This window comes from Eptatretus burgeri, chromosome 5 (assembly GCF_056783735.1).
Source record: "Eptatretus burgeri isolate ZD-2024b chromosome 5, Ebu_testis_v1, whole genome shotgun sequence".
In the NCBI taxonomy this organism is placed as follows: Eukaryota; Metazoa; Chordata; class Myxini; order Myxiniformes; family Myxinidae; genus Eptatretus; species Eptatretus burgeri.
This window is the reverse complement of record NC_140965.1, coordinates 123,408,719-123,426,508: the sequence shown is the minus strand read 5'-3', so window position 1 is coordinate 123,426,508 and position 17,790 is coordinate 123,408,719. Positions and strand designations below refer to the sequence as shown.

At 44.5% G+C, this 17,790-nt stretch overlaps 1 protein-coding gene across 9 annotated transcripts in view; it reads right to left on the bottom strand.

The window, feature by feature from the left end:
- LOC147027271 (protein FAM13A-like) overlaps window positions 1-17,790 on the bottom strand; it is a 333,647-nt gene that overhangs the window by 77,399 nt on the left and 238,458 nt on the right. For all 9 annotated transcript variants that reach the window (XM_085883527.1, XM_085883526.1, XM_085883529.1 and 6 more), the window contains 3 exons: window positions 8,618-8,759; window positions 6,946-7,027; window positions 4,687-4,943 (listed from right to left, as the gene is read on the bottom strand). In XM_085883527.1, the coding sequence (XP_085739653.1) occupies window positions 4,687-4,943; window positions 6,946-7,027; window positions 8,618-8,759 (481 nt within the window). The remainder of the gene's footprint in view (window positions 1-4,686; window positions 4,944-6,945; window positions 7,028-8,617; window positions 8,760-17,790) is intronic.

Here is a 17,790-nt window from a genome sequence, read left to right as displayed (position 1 = left end):
CCATAGGCTCATCACTGGACTTGTTATTCCAATGCTGGTGGTGTGGCAAAGGAGATTGACCATGTCCTCATTGATGGTCGTTGGAGGATGATCCAGAACTGCAGGGTCTACCGGAGTGCTCAGTTCCTCAATGGCGAAGAATAAATTTTTCTCTCAAGGGACATTGGATACCATTGACCAGAATCACAGAGCCAGGCTGAATGGTAGAGCTAAGCTGTTCAGGGAGCTGAGGCATAAAATTGGATGCGCACTTCGGGTGGACAAGGAGGCCTATGTGCGAGGAATCTGTGAGGGGGTAGAGCATCACCTGTGGTCAAGTGATTCTCATCCTGGTTACATGGGAATTCGCGCATTGCGTTCCTCCAAGCCCATCCCTCGGTGTACTGCAGATATGGCAAGAGGGTAGTGGGCTCTTGACAGAGGAGTCCGAAGTGAAAGCCAGTTGGGCTGATTACTTTGAGTGGCTGTACCAGGCGGATCAAACAGCTGTCGAGTTGGATGTTGGGTGTTACAATGCTGATTGTTGACCCTCCAATCAACTGTGGTCCACCTTTGTTTGAGGAAACACTGGCTGTGGTGAACCGGTTGAAATGGGGTAAAGCTCATGGGATCTGTGGCTTCCATGCTGAACTTCTCAAGGCTGGTGGAAATGCTGTACTCCTGTCATTGCATGCAATTCTGTGCTCTGCCTGGAACACAGGCATCATCCCAACTGACTGGAAGAGGGGCCTTGTTATCCTTCTCTGGAAAGGGAAGGGTGATTGCCAAGACTGCAACAACTACTGAGGGGTGACGCTGCTCTTAGTTCTGGGCAAGGTCTTTATTCAGATAATTCTTGATAGGGTTCGCCACCATCTGCTTGACAATCAGGTTCTAGAGCAGTCAGGTTTTACACCAAAGAGGTCAATAATTGACTGTATCCTTGCTCTTCGGGTCCCCAACGAACGCAGACGAGTGTTTTGGCAGGCGCTGCTTGCAGCCATTGCTGATCTCTGTAAAGTGATTGATTCAGTGAATCGGGATGACATCTGGAGGATTCTTGGTCTTCGTGGGGTGCCATTAAAACTGAGCAAGCTGATGACTGAACGACACTCTGGTAGTGAGAGTGCTGGCAGATGCGGTGATACCATCTTTGACATATTCCAGTTGTTACTCGAGTTTGTCAGGTGTGTGTCCTGGCCCCCACACTTTTCAGAACTTGTATGGTCTGGATTCTGGGGTGGATGTCAGAGAGATCAAGCAGCAGTGCATCGTTTGGGAATGTCAGGATCTCTGACCTTGATTTCACAGATGATGCAGTCATCTTTGCAGAGACTCTAGATATCCATTTGGGGGCCATCAACGTGGTGAATGAGGAGTCGGAGCCACTGGGATTACAGATTGCCTGGGTCAAAACTAAGGTCCAGGCTTTCATTGACATCTTGAATGCTGTTATCCTTTCTGTACCTGTTTGTGGCGAAGATGTTGAGGTCACGGAGAGATTCACTTACCTTGGCAGTGATATTCATGTCTCTGCTGGCTGTATGCCTGGTGTTGGTTTCATGGTTGGGGTGGTGGGTTTTGGATCCTAGGGTCCTGAGTTCAAATCCTGCTCAGCGATTAAATTAATACCAGGTGGGGTTAACTCGGCCTGGCATCCTTCCAAGGTCGGCAAAATGAGTGTCAGCATGCTGATATACTGTGTTGGAGTGGCGACCCATCCAGGATTGTAGCCAATAACCAAGGAGACTGCTAAGGCAGCACCAACGCTCTGAACAGAGTATAGTCCCAATATCCTCCTGGCTGTGAGCCAGAGGTCAACAGACGTCTGGGTCAGGCCTGGAGTGTCATGGATTCACTGGATCATTGGGTGTGGTGCTGCCGGTACCTGTGCAGGAGGACAAATGTCAGAGTCTTCAGGTCCTTGGTGCTTTCAGTCTTGCTCGATGGATTTGAGACTTGGACTCCGACCAGGGATCTGAGATGGAGACTTAATTGGTTTGGTACCAGGTCTCTTTGGAGAATCCTTGGCAATCACTGGTCGGACTTTGTGTCCAACGAGCGGTTGCTGAGACAGACTCAAATGAGATTTGTTACCTGCCTAGTCCTTGAGCACCAGCTGCAGCTGTATGGACATGTGGCTCGTTTTCCTGACGCTGATCCTGCTAATCAGATTCTCTCAGCGAGGGAGCCTCGTGAGTGGAGGAGGCCAATGGGCTGACCATGTGCCTCGTGGTTGCAGCAGGTTGATCAGCATCTCAAGGAGATGGGGATGTGCCTGGCATCTGCCTGGGGGATGGCCAGATGGAGGCCCCTGGAGTACCGGTGGAAAGCGGACACAGCGATGCGCTCCTCTGACACATGCTCCCATACTTGACCTATCCTGAATACACTTCATCGCCAAAAGTATGTGGACACTTGCTCTTCATCCAACATCATGGGCATTAATATGGAGTTCGTCCCCGCTTTGCTGCTATAACAGCCTCCACTCTTCTGGGAAGACTTTCCACTGGTTGGAACATTGCTGTGGGGATTTACTTCCATTCAGCCACAAGAGCATGAGTGAGGTCAGGCACTGAAGTTGGGTGATTCGTTCTGGCTGGCAGTCGGCGTTCCAATTCATCCAAAAGCTGTTCGATGTGGTTGTGGTCAGGACTCTGTGCAGGCCAGTGAAGTTCTTCCACATCGATCTCAACAAACCATTTCTCTTTGGACCTCCCTTTGTGCACAGGGGCACTGTCATTCTGAAACAGAAAAGGGCCTTCCCCAAGCTGTCGCCCTAAAGTTGCAAGCACAGAATCATCTGGAATGTCATTATATGCTGTGGTGTTAAGATTTCCCTTCAATGGAACTAAGGGGCCTAGCCTGAACCATGACAAACAGCCTCAGACCATTATTTCTCCTCCACCGAACTTTAAAACTTTACAGTTGGTTCTATGCTTTCGGGCAGGTAGCGTTCTCCTCACTTTCACCACATCCAGATTCATCCCTCAGACTGCCAGATGGTGAAGCATGATTCATCACTCCAGAGAATGCGTTTCCACTGCTCCAGAGTCCAATGGTGGTGACATTACACCACTCCAGCCAATGCTTAGCATTGTACATGGTTATCTTAGGCTTGTGTGCGGCTGCTCAGAAAAGGAAACACATTTCATGAAGCTCTCGACAAACAGTGCTTGTGCTGACTTTGCTCCCAGAGTCACTTTGGAACTCGGGCATGAGTGCTGAAACCGACAACAGACGATTTTTCCGTGCTACATTCTTCAGCACTTGGCGGCCCCGTTCTGTGTGCTTGTGTGGCCTACCACTTTATGGCCGAGCTGTTATTGTTCGTTTCCACTTCAAATAACAGCACTTACAGTTGACCGGGGCAGCTCCAGCAGAGCAGAAATTTGACAAACTGACTTGTTATACACCTGTTGTACAACTGTCAGCAATGGGAGTGGCTAAAATAGCCGAATCCACGAATTAGAAGGGGAGTCCACATACTTTTGGCAATGTAATGTGCCACTGCAACCTCAAGCAATAAAAATACACTGCACACACACACACCATCCTTCTATTAAATCAGGCAATTCTATGTATGTATGTACATATGTATGTATGCATGAATGTACCTGTATCTGAAAATCATGGAAAAAAAAACAGGGCTGGCCTGATCTTCACCAAATTTTGCATGCATATGTGTTGGTAGTACCCAAGGTCAGGTCATGAGCACAAATAACCCCCTTCCCCCCTAAGGGGGAGGGAGATGACTTGCCAATGCTCTCAGAGGGAGTGGGTATTTCTAGTACAGCACACAAAACCATGATAAAAAAAATACAAAAAACTAAAAGATAAGCACGTATCACATGCTGTCGTTAGGAGTGTCATGGATCCACGAACAGGAATAATCCCAACACCAGAAACCGGTGTTTGGCATCCACAAGTATCTTTTAACATAAAAAAATACTTGAGTATGACCTTTAGGAGATGAAGTCTTTGTAATCTACCGAGACTGATATCACAGAAACAATGTTTGAAAGAACTCATTAGTTGGAGGACAAGGCTCATTGCCCTTTTGTTCTTAACAGAGCAAAAGTGATTTGACAAGTGCTTTTAATGGATGTTTTCCCATCCCTATGTCTGTATTTTCGATGTCTTGTTATAGGTCCGCAGTGCCACACATATTTATCATAAAATCCAATAGATATTTTCCTCTCATGAGTTTAATATGCACTCATCTATCACTTCAAACGTTTGTACATTAGCCCACAATAAATGACTGGTTGGTAAGGCCATCAAGTGCACATATTTCTTCATCCATTTTGTCAAACCCAATAGTTCATATGAACATCGATTTGTCATTAATCAATTTTGTTGATGCTTCATAGTAGTTCTTTCATTTTCTTTTCTGATCATCACTAAATGATATTGTTATTTATACCAGGAAATATGAGAATCTCTTCACCAGTCGTTTTGAATGTTACATTGTGGTTGATTGTCCTCATATTTGAATGTTTCATATCAGATTCAAAGGAGGGTGGAGTAAGTTGACATTTTATAATGGAATATAAGTGAGCAAGCCAAGTGAAAGTGAAGAAAAAGAAGAGATTAAATGGGATAAGAGGATGACAGGGAAATATTTTCAGGTGATGAGGACACAATACAGCATTAAATGGTAACAGGTAGGCCACAAAAACCACCACTAGGTAGCTGTGAACTTGCCGTCAAGTCTTCGGGCCTTCGATCCTTTTCGCGGTTCTCTTGAGCCCTCCGCAAGAAACCATGCAAATCTTCAATCGCTGGTCGTTCAGCAAGGATACCCACAGAGTCTTGATGCACATATTCAAAATCTCCTTCCTCGAAGGACACCTCCTCTTCTGATTCCAGGTCACGTTGCGAGCCAAAACTTTTTGGAAGAGTATTGCTCCGCCGCCGAGTCGTCTTGTTTCTCTCTGACTCCGTCCCAGCAAGTTTTAACTCTGAAGATCACAAGGATGAGGAAGGATCAGTCACAATATCAAAGTGGTGTGAGGTGATGTCATAGCTAACTCCCTCTGCTTTCACAAACCAAGTTTGTTTGTTTGTTCCAATAAATTCGAGCTGAAGAAATGGCAATCATTACTTCAGCATAACACATAAATATATCTCATCTCTACCGTTCATGTCACTCTCATTTTGGGTAAACAAACTGAACACCACATCAGACAGAGCCGGCAATTACGATTCCATGATATTTGTCATGTTATGAATTTAATTAATGTTCTGTTATTACTCAGAACATCATGACAGTATAATTAGAAATAAACTATCCATTTACTTCATTTCATTTTGCCAGTCTGACAGTGTGTACTAATGGAGGGATAATTTGTAGCGATGTTCCTCACAGTGAGAAAAGTCGGAACTGTCAAGTTATCATATTAATGTAAAAACAAAACCATCTCTCCCCCCCTACTCATTCATTCACACTGTTACTCGTGCTTTGGGCACAACAACATAAGATGAGTACATGAACTCCCAAAAGCCTTGCGACTCAGGAGAAGAGATTGTTTTATGGATGAGGATCAAAACAGTGATTGAGATTTGTGAAGGGAAAGAATTTTGTTCACCAATTTTGAGTAGTCTCACTTCTCTGGAGTCTCACCTTACCAAAACAGAGTACTTGCTCAAGACATATCTCGAGCATTTGATACAGTCTTGTTTCTCACCTTGCACTCCAAACAGTCTGGTTCCTCACCTATGACATGCAGGACCACCTCTGCACATGGCTTACTAACCTCCTCTAGTCTTGTAGCCAACGTATGGTTTTCAACAGGATCCTCTCATCTCCTCTCCCTGTCGGATATCAGGAAGTGTTCTCGGCCTCATCGTATTCCTAATATTCACCAATGATTTCTCCGGTTCTCAGGAAAAGCCTCTTCCCTCTCTGCAGATGTATGTCGAATCATGAGGTGGTCACACTTGGAATATCTTTCAATCCTGACAAATCTCACACTCTCCCTCTATCTATCCAAAAGGACCATTTAGTGAACTCCCATCCATCCATTGGGACTATTCTCAGTCAAGAGCGTCGGTGCTGCCGAAGCAGTCTCAAACCAAGCTGCTGAAGCAACAGAACTCCCACCCCACCCCAACCCATATACTTTTTTTTTTTAACAATCCTCTTCAAGAAGTTGAATCACTCAAAATTTCTAGCCTCACTATCAGCCATGATGTTTCTTGATCAAATTGGATAATATCAAAGTTTGCCTCCAAGGCCAGGAACCGAATGGGCAGACACCGTTTTGTAAAGTCCTTCCTTGGCACATTTGAACTTTTATCCACTTACATGTCTTTCACCTACACAGACATATTTCACCTATATCCACCTATATCACAGCTTGATGGAGTACTGCTGTCCCCTCTGGACTGGTGACCCTGCCTCACATCTTGCTCATCTTGACGGCATGGAAACCAAGGCCTTCAATATCATTGGAAAGGTCCATGATTAAGCTGAGTCTGGGCCGATAACTTTCACAATACAGAAAGGTCTGTGGTCTCTCTGTCTTCCACCGCCATCTTTCTGGTCCTGCACCCTCTAGTCTTTTCATGCTCTGTTCCCCCCACCCCTCTCAGGCTTCTCAGGCTACAGCTTTGTGGCATTTATTACAATCTCTTTCTGCCTGCCTTCGTACTCACTTCATTCCTCCTTATTCTTACTTTCTGCAACTCTATCAATAAAATGGATCTCTTCCACTCTCCCGTCCCCCTCCCCTTTCTCTCTCTCCCCCTCCCCCTCCCCTCTCTCTCTACCCCCCCTCTCTCTCCCCTACCCCGAGGAGCAACATTTTAACACATACTTTAAACGCTAAAACAGGATAAAAAAATAAATAAAAAAACTCTGAAAAGCAATTTTTGTTTCTTAAGGACAAGCATTTTAAAGTAGTAAATAGAAGAGGAAAAAAAACACAATGATGTCAGTTCGACATTGTGTTTTATCCACACCTTTCACTTGCTTGCGTACTTTTTCTAGATCATTCATCCACCGGAGTACTTCAGAGCTGGCAGCTTTTATGCTGTAAGATGGCTGACACACAGAAGGGCAAGAAAGTGTCTACTTTATAATCAGAGGCATTGGGTCACCTTAATATCAATTTATGTGACTAACAGGTAAATTTCTCACAAAATAGGATAAATATTCTCCTTCCTCTTAAGCCGGTTCTCAGGGCAAACTCAGACAACATTGATCCTCCGCTTCCAATGCTCTTGATCAAGCATTTGTGTGTGTAGTTACTCTGTCTCCAAGCCCATATCCTTCTTCATCATATTGATGTAGTTAAGAACTGGTCTGCCCCATTTTGGTCTTCCATGGTTAGGTGTTCACTGTTTAAAGTAAAAGATGGGAAACGGGTTTGTTCTGCAGTCGTAGCTGTGCACAGCAATCCTGAGACATATTCTTATAATTTTAACTGATAGCCTTGGAAGAAACCATCGGGCTCTTTATTTGCCATATGTTTAGTCCAATGGACATTCAAAGCTGAACGAAGTAGTGCAGTATAGTATTCATAAATGGATTGCATTGAGAGTCCATGCTTCAATTCCATAAAGCAGGATGGACTCAAAAGGTGCCATGAACAGTTGTCCCTTGATAGGCTGAGAAAATGTCAACTTATTGAAAGTGTATTGCCAGCTCTCCATGCAGCAGCTTTCCTTGTTTGATATCCTGAGAGTTGTGTTAACCAAGGAACCAAAATACTGCACTTGAAGTCATTGACTGTCTCAAGTTTTATTCCATCGTTCGATATGATTGAGACCACTCTCGACTGGTTGAATGCCACCACTTTAGTTTTATTTACATTAATTATTGGCTATTTTACAGGCTCTTGTTTCGACTCTCTTGAGAAGTTGTTGCCCATGATCAATTTCTTCTGACAATAAGGCGATATCATCGGCAAAGTTAAGATCAGTAAGAACTGCTGGTTTCATCAGGAAGATCAATCTCAACAACTATTTCACTTCTGAACTGATTGTGTTGACTGGTTTACTTCATTAACATTCACTGATCTTCAATGAGCTGAACATATGTACAGTGTAAGAAAGTGTCATCTGATGCCAATGAGAAAGGATACAAAAACAAGTATGACTCAACACTGAGGATCGAGATGATAAATGTTGCTAAACAAACCCCTTGGCATCACCCTATTAATATGTCGTCGGCATTACAACTATTACTTTGGCTCAAAGTTGAAATAATTAACCTGTGCTGTGATTTCTGACATAACAACCCTTGGTAAGATGTATCCTTATAAATTTGTATCTAATTTAAATCTAATAGAACAATCCATCCCCCTATCACGCAAAGTCATCTTCATAATAGTTACACAAAAAGGAAAATTTTCAAAAACTTCGCACTCTTCATGTGTGCTTTGCACTCTTCACTCTTACTGTAAGATACCCCCATTTCCCCATTCCTTTCAAATACATAATCTCAACCACTTTTACATTTTGTACACATCTGTCGAAACTCTTCTACTTTGCTTTTCTTACCGACTCCCCCCTCATTTTCCTTTCTTTCATCACGTTTCATTCTCCAGATTAACCTGATCCATCACTCTCATGCAGCTACGAGTACATGCATAACATATGTGGTCTGTTTTTAACTAGTAGTTAAACTTACCCGGTACTTATTCTGCTGCTCAAAGTCCTCCTCAAATCTGTGTATCTTCTTCTTCAGTGTATGAACCCTGCGCCTCAGCCGTGGGAGGTCGGAGATTGTCTCCTGAAGCACCTCACTGGAACCCAGGGAGGTGCTCCTTTGCCTGGAGACACAACCATGTAGTATAAATTTTCACCAGTAAGATCGATTAATTGTTCATATGATAGGAGTTGATATATTGGCTATACTTACCTGAGCATATAGCTCTGTAAATACAATGATGGAATCCTAAGATCAAATATCATAAAGATACTTTTCAGGTGATTTCATGAAACTTCTGGCTCTCCTTATTGAATTACAAACACTCAAGAGGGTTTGAAGCTTTTTTGCTTCCAACAATGATTCTTCTGTGTGTTTAATAGTAAATATCAACATAGGTGGGTGAGATAAAAGAGCTTGATTCTAAAAAAACAAGGTTGAAAAACCTATGACCTGTTAGAGTGGTTAGGGTGAGGGTTACCTCATTGTCCATATATCTGGTTGTGCGAAAGTAAAATAATTAATTCCATCTTGTGAAATGTGAGCACGGACATATATGGTAATAGAAAGCTCTATGCGTCACATGACTATATGGTGCACTGGTGTTTCTGCATTGATCATGCTGAAACAAATATATTTTATATTGAGATAAGTGTTCTTTGTCCACAAATTATGTTCTAATTTCTCTTAATTTGCTTTGAAATTCCTTTAAACAATATGGAAGTATGAAGTCTGTTGTAGCATTGGCTAAAGTCACTTTATCACCATATAAGGAATGGTTTGCCAGGAAAAATTCATCCACAAAGGCACTGAGACAGAATCGAGATAAAGACAAATTGTCTGCAGCATAAAACATGCTTATCAGGTCTCTCACAATGTTAAGGTCAGGGCTCATTTACAGATTTACCATTTACAGCACTCACCATTTACAGATTGGTGAGTCAATACTGACAGGCCACAAGTGAGTGGAATAGAATCTCTGTTCAAATATACTGTGGTCTTGTTAATTCCATATAACTGTAATATATATTTATAACTTTAGGATCATTGATTATTTGCGTTTCTCATTGTTGAGAAATGCGCTCTCCTGAGCACACCAGGAAAATGCTCAATACCATCACTGTACGATCAAAGCGATTATTTTAAACCAGATGACTTTCCTCACAATATGGCCATAATAATAACAAATGTATAATCCCCATACTGGCCCCTGCACATTTGGGCTGAAGTGAAAGATCTTGTTAATTGGTTCATCCCTAATTAAAATGAATTACTTACCCCTCTGTCATGCTTGCTGCTCTGATACTCTAAAATATACTTGAGAGCAAATCATTCCATATTGATGGTTATTTTATAATAAATAGATATAGCGTGTGAGTTAACTATGTAACAATATAATCATTCTTTATTTCATTTGGTTGGCACCAGATAGTCAGGCGCCAGTGAAGAGCAGCAATGCTTAATTCTAATTAATGAATGTTGAATAACAAATTTGTTGAGAATATGGGTAATTGTTAAGTTGAAGTGAAGTATACAATCATTTTGAAGGGGGAGGACAGCAAAGCAATGCAAATATCTGATAAAGCTTGAAAGAGCTCAATGACATTCCATAGGAATTTGCATTTGAAACAGACTCATGACGACATCCTTGAAAATGTTCTGTTTGGCTCTCATCAGAATGTGATTGGTCATTTCACTTACATGTGAGTAGATCACCATCCCCATTTCTGTTTCCTAACTTCCAACCATATAAAAAATGGCTCAGAGCCAGAGATCTTCTTGGACTCTTGAGACGACCTTTTCTCTCCACATACAAGTTTTTTTTATATAATAAACGATCTGTTAAATTATAAAAGCTGGTCTCTTTTGTAACTTTCCACCACAATCGTCATGTATCCATTGTACTCATCAAAAGAAAATTATCTTTATATCTGTGTATGTGTCTGGAACGATCATAAAATTAACAAAACGAAACGTAACCAAATCACAATGTTCAGCCTAACCCTGTCACAAAAGAGAACTATTGTAATTAAGTGAGCATCTAAAAACTCTGCCATGAGAATCAGTATTTTTTTTCTCTACAAGAATGAGGCTAATGAAAGAGTAATTTTAAATTGATAGTGGGGTAGCAGGGCAACAAGTGATAATACCAGCATGGAAATAAACAAACAAGAAAGAGGGAGGGAGACAGGGAGAGACAGAAAGATATACAGAAACAGATAGAGAGATAGAGATAGAGACTTTTGTCTACTTTTATTATGAAAATAACAAAACACACCAGAAAACCACACTCCATAAAACAAATCCAAAATTTTTTTTACAGCAAAAAAAATTCAATAAAAGTAATACAAACAAGGATGTATGTTCATGTGAAACATACCACAGAATGATACACATATGCAAAAGTATGTATAAGTACATAACACATTTACAAAAACATAATACATCACAAAAAGAAACTCAAAGCCTCATCAATGTACCACTGACGTCAATGTCAGGTCAGGGTCAGGTATGGGAGCATGTGCCAGAACAGCGCGTCGCTGCGTCCACTTTCCGCCAGTACTCCAGGGGCCTCCATCTGGCCATCCCCCAGCCAGATGCCAGGCCCATCCCCATCTCCTTGAGATGATAGTCAACCTGCTGCAACCACGAGGCACGTGGTCGGCGCACTGGCCTCCTCCACTCATGAGACTCCCTCGCTGAGAGAATCTGGTGAGCAGGATCAGCGTCAGGAAAACAAGCCACATGTCCATACAACCGCAACTGACGCTCACGGACTATGCAGGTAACAAATCTCATCCGAGTCTCTCTCAGCAACCGCTCGTTGGACACAAAATCCGACCAGCGATAGCCAAGGATTCTCCGAAGACACCTGGTACCAAAGGAATTAAGTCTCCATCTCAGATCCTTGGTCAGAGTCCAAGTCTCGCATCCATAGAGCAAGACTGGAAGTACCAAGGACCTGAAGACTCGGACTTTTGTCCTCCCGCACAGGTACCGGCAGCGCCACACCCCATGATCCAGTGAATCCATGACTCCCCAGGCCCGTCCCAGACGTCTATTGACCTCTGACTCGCAGCCAGCAGAGACATGAATATCACTGCCATGGTAAGTGAATCTCTCCACGACCTCAACATCCTCACCACAAACAGACACAGACAGGACAGCAGCATCCAAGATGTCACCGAAAGCCTGGATCTTAGTTTTGACCCAAGAAACCCGTAATCCCAGCGGCTCCGACTCCTCGTTCAGCACCTCGAGGGCCCCCAAAAGGATGTCTAGAGTCTCCACGAAGATGACTGCATCATCTGGAAAATCAAGGTCCGAGATCTTGACATTCCCAAACGATGCACCGCAGCCTGATCTCTCCGACATCCTCCCTAAAATCCAGTCCATACAACTGCTGAAAAGTGTGGGGGCTAGTACACACCCCTGACGAACTCCAGTAACGAGTGGAAATAAGTCAGAGATGGTACCACCACACTTCACAGCACTCTCAGTACCAGAGTAGAGTTCAGACATCAGATCGATCAGTTTTGGTGGCACCCCACGAAGACCAAGAATCCTCCAGAGGACATCCAGATTCACTGAATCAAACGCTTTACAGAGATCAACATAGGCTGCAAGCAGCCCCTGCCGAAACTCTCGTCTGCATTCGGTGAGGACACGAAGGGCAAGGATACGGTCAATCGTTGACCTCTTTGGTGTAAAGCCTGACTGCTTCGGACGCTGGTGCTCAAGTAGATGGTGGCGAACCCTATCAATAATTATTCGAGCAAAGACCTTGCCCGGCACTGAGAGCAGCGTCACCCCTTGGTAGGTGTTGCAGTCTTGGCGATCACCCTTCCCTTTCCAGAGAGGGACAACAAGGCCCCTCTTCCAGTCAGTTGGGATGATGCCTGTGTTACAGGCAGAGCACAAAACTGCATGCAACGACGCGAGTGCAGCATTTCCACCAGCCTTGAGAAGTTCAGCATGGATGCCACAGATCCTTGGAGCTTTGCCCTGTTTCAACTGGTTCACCGCAGCCCGTGTTTCCACAAGCGAAGGTGGACCACAGTTAATTTGAGGGTCAGCAACAGGGATTGTAACACCCTTGACGTCCAACTCGACAGCTGGGGGATCAGCCTGGTACAACCGCTCAAAGTAACCGGCCCAGCAGGCCTTCACTTCAGACTCCTCTGTCAAGAGCCTACCACTCTCTGCTCGAACTGCAGTGCTCCGAGGGATGGGCTTGGATGAACCCAATGCGCGAATTCCCCTGTAAGCGGGACGAGAATCACCTGTCCACAGGTGATGCTCTACCCCCTCACAGATTCCTCGCACATAGGCCTCCTTGTCCACCCTCAGTGCACGTACAGTTTTTCGCCTCAGCTGCCTGAACAGCTCAGCTCTGCCATTCAGCCTGGCCCTGCGACTCTGGTCAATGGTATCCAGTGTCCCTTGAGAGACAAAATTCTTCTTTGCCCTGCGGTGAGCTCCAAGACATCCACCGGCAACATCAAGGACGGTGGTCTTGAAGGCACTCCACAACTATTCAGGATCCCCCAAAGCACCCAGACCCCCCAAGTGTCCACTCAGCCTGTTCGCAAACTCCTCAGCCACTCTCTCATCCCTGAGCTTGCCAACATCCAGCCGAGGCTGGGATGGTACCATTCTCCAGGATTTAAGGTGCAGCTTTAGAGTTGCTACAACAAGCCTGTGGTCAGTATTGAGGAACTGAGCACTCCGGTAGACCCTGCAGTTCTGGATCATCCTCCAACGACCGTCAATGAGGACATGGTCAATCTCCTTTGCCACACCACCAGCATTGGAATACCAAGTCCAGCGATGAGCTTGTGGGTGTTGAAACCATGAACCAGCCACCCTTAGTCCATGACTTCTTGCAAAGTCAAGGAACTTAGTGCTATTCTGGTTCATAGTTCCTGACCCATGGGGACCAACACACACCTCATAACCATCCCTATCAGTTCTAGTCGATGCATTGAAATCCCCCAAGACTAGAAGTGTATCTCGTTTGGGGCACTGATCAACCACAGACTCGAGCGTGGCGTAGAATGCATCCTTCACGGTGAGATCACTCGCCTCAGTCGGAGCATAAACAGAGACCAGGGAAATGACACCTAAGGAGTGACGAATCCTTAATCTCATAATACGCTCGTTGACCGGTGTTACCTCAATTATCATTGGGGTCAGCTTATTGGACACAGCTACAGCAACTCCTTGGGTATGGTAACCATCAGAGCGACCAGACCAATAGTAGGTGTAACCACCCACCATTATCTCGCCGCAATCCGGTCTCCGAACCTCAGAGAGAGCTGCAATCCCGATGTCCAAACGCTTGAGCTCAGATGATAGAGACAGGTGATCATCCTCTCTTAGGGATAGGACATTCCAGGCACCCACCCGAAGGGACCGCCTCAGGTTAACCCAAGGAGACCGCCGTCTGGTGGACGACACCTCAGCACCACTCCGACACACTCTCCCGCAATCTGACCCAGGGATGTTACAATGTCCAAGCTCAAAAAGATAAGCCGTTCCATTTTTACCCATGCCAAAACCATACCTTTAAAGCAGAAAAGCACATTTACATTATTTCCCCTTCAATTTTGCTTTCCTGGTTTTATAAATTGCCAGTTTAGCAATGCCCAACAGAAAAGACAAAAACGAGAGGACTGGTTTACTCTTATTTCTCCCCTCAATTCCATAAATAAAGACTGGAAAGGAAAAAACAAAATTAAATTTATAGAATAGCTGTTGAAGGAAGAGAAAGAGAAGTACCAATTCTTACATTCAATAAAAGCATGGGGCACATTTTCAATGACGTCACAAAAGGGACAAAAAAAATCGGAAAAGAGTAAAACTTATGAAGTCATGTCTGTGTGACCAGGGCTTGGTGTGCCAGTCTCCAATTCACGTCTCCTGTTCGTCCAAGAGTTGGAGAACTACACATTTGATTCCAAACTGGAGTTTAAAAAGCTCCAGCAGGTATGGTTTCATTCCACCGGTTTCTTTTAACAGTTTTGTAAAACCAGGTATACACAGCTCTAAACATACCTTTGAGATAGCCGTTTCCCCCACGACATGAAACGCACCAATTTCCTCTAAATTCAAGGAGAACACACCCTCTTGGTTTTTTCTAGGCAATTTGAAGTTCAGGGAAATAGAGACGAGGTCATATATAAATAGAGACGAGGTTCAGGGAAATAGAGACTTTACACCAAAGAGCTCAACGACTGGCCGTGTCCTTGCTCTTCTGGTCCTCATCGAACGTAGACGAGAGTTTTGGCAGGGGCTGCTTACAGCTGATGTTGATCTCTGTAAAGCATTCGATTCAGTGAATCGGGAAGCCCTCTGGAGGATTTTGGTCTTCGTGGGGTGTCACCAAAACTGTTCGATCGAATGTCTGAACTCTACTCTGGTACTGAGAGTGCTGTGAGATGTGGTGGTACCATCTCTGACTTATTTCCAGTTGTTACTGAAGCTTGTTAGGGGTGTGTACTGTCCCCCACACTTTTCAGCACTTGTATGGACTGCATTGTAGGGAGGATGTCAGAGAGATCAAGATGCAGTGCATATTTTGGGAATGTCAAGATCTCTGACCTTGATTTCACAGATGATGCAGTCATCTTTGCGGAGACTTTAGACATCCTTTTGGGGGCCCTCGAGGTGCTGAATGAGGAGTCGGAGCCGCTGGGATTATGGGTTTCCTGGGTCAAAACTAAGATCCAGGCTTTCAATGACATCTTGGATGCTGCTGTCCTGTCTGTGCCTGTTTGTGGTGAGGATGTTGAGGTCGTGAAGAGATTCACTTACCTTGACAGTGATATTCATGGCTCTGCTGGCTGTGAGTCAGAGGTCAATAGCCATCTTGGTCAGGCCTGGGGAGTCATGGATTCACTGGACAATGGGGTGAGGCGCTGCCGGTACCTGTGCGGGAGGATGAAAGTCCGAGTCTTCAGGTCGTTGGTGCTTCCATTCTTACTCTGTGGATGTGAGACTTGGACTCTGACCAAGGATCTGAGACGGAGACTTAATTCCTTTGGTACCAGGTCTCTTTGGAGAATCCTTGGCTATCGCTGGTCGGACTTTGTGTCCAATGAGCGGTTGCTGAGAGAGACTCAAATGAGATTTGTTACCTGCATAGTCCTTCAGTGTGAGCTGCAGCTGTATGGACTTGTGGCTCCTTTTCCTGATGCTGATCCTGCTCACCAGATTCTCTCAGCGAGGGAGTCTCGTGAGTGGAGGAGGCCAATGTGCCAACCACATACCCCGTAGTTGCAGCAGGTTGATCGGCATCTCAAGGAGATGGGGATGGGCCAGGCATCTGCCTGGGGGATGGCCAGACGGAGGCCCCTGGAATACCAGCGGAAAGTGGAAGTAGCGATGCGCTGCTCTGGCGGTTGCTCCCATACCTGACCTGAAATAGAGATGTGAGTCCACCAGTTCATCCACCCCAGTCCACCCAACGTTTAGTCCATAAAAGGTTTGAATTACTGTTTTCTAAATATTTTCCACGAATCGAGCAGAACGAACACCAATTTTTAAGGAAAGTGAGCCAGCGAGTAACCAAGCTTTTAAGAATGGCTCCAACAGGCCTCGCACTCTGCTAATTCCAACACTGATGAAACAATGCATAAACGACATGGAGGTTTAAATTCCGGAGAATAAAGGATTCTGGACTAATGGCTCATGCACAAACTTATGGGCATCGTATGACACCTCTAAACGTTGCACTCCTACGACTTTCCAAGCATTCAAAAGGCTCTGGTGAAAACTGGGGAGCTGAGACAGATCAACGTGTTGCAGGTCGATGAGGAAGAGTTCACGGTCATATTTGAGACCTTCTGCTTTATGTTGCCAGGCATTTGTGAGAGGTCGCCTAGGAACGTACATATTGTACAGTAAGTACTTTATCGTGAAAATCCAAAACGCCATTACCCGACTTGGGATATGCATCAGCTTTTGACCACCCGCATTTCGGGGTCTGCAGACCACGTCTGGGCCAAGCTAATGCTGGACACCCCAGAAAAATTCACTCAGAACCCTCTGAATGCCCATGACCAAGTATCTTGGAGGCTCGAGTGGGATAACTTTATGCTAAATAAATGGAACCACCGGCTGTTTATCATTCTTACCAGTGTCTTAAGCAAAAGAAGCTGGTGCAATCTTTTCCACCTTGCCAGTTTCAATTGATTTTTTCCAGGAAGTTCGCCCAATTTTTTTGTTTGTACGCTTCAACTCTTAGAAATAAGCCGAAATATGTAAACCCCTCACGACTCCACTGCATTCCTCCTGTAAAACAGGTAGGACCGAGGAAAGTGATCTATCGCCCACCCCAAAAGCTACACTTTTATTCCAATTAACCCTTGCAGTGGAAGCGAGCTCAAACTGGGTAAGACAACGAGATACCTCAGAAACATCTTTTTGATTTGAGACAGCAACACAAATATAATCAGCATAAGCTAAAACAACTACTTTGGAGTTTGTTGAAAGAGAGACTCCTAACACTGAGTTCCGGAATAAAGCTAATAAAGGTTCAATGGATAGATTTTAGAGCATGCCTGATAGCGCACAGCCCTGACGGATGCCTCGCTGAAAGGGGAACGGGTGACAAAGACTATTATTTACCTTTAGCAGACAAGATGCATTTTTGTACAATAACTTAACATAAGAAATAAAATTACCCCTGAACCCTGTTCTCCTTAATACAGCAAACAAAAAAGAATGGTTAACACTGCCAAAAGCTTTTTCTTGATCTAAAAGTAACAATCCGAAACCAGGATATGTAGTTCGACTCAGACTGATCAAGTCTCACCAAAAAATCATTATCATATATGGAACGTTCTGGAACACAGTATGATTGATCAGTGCCAATCAAGAAAGAGATGACTTCCTTTAGACGGGTTGCAAGTGCTTTTGAGAAGGTTTAATAGTCCGTGTTGAGGAGTGACACAGGCCGCCAATTTGTGGTCTCATGGAGGTTTCCTTTCTTAGGAAAGAGGCCCAAAACTGCCTTCCACCAGCCCAGTGGCATTCACCTTGTTCAATACTCTCCTGAAAGACCTCAAGAAGGGTAGGGCATAGAATGTCCCAGAAAGCCATGTAAAATTGAACCGGGAGGCCGTCAAGTCCAGGGGCTTTCCCATCCTTGC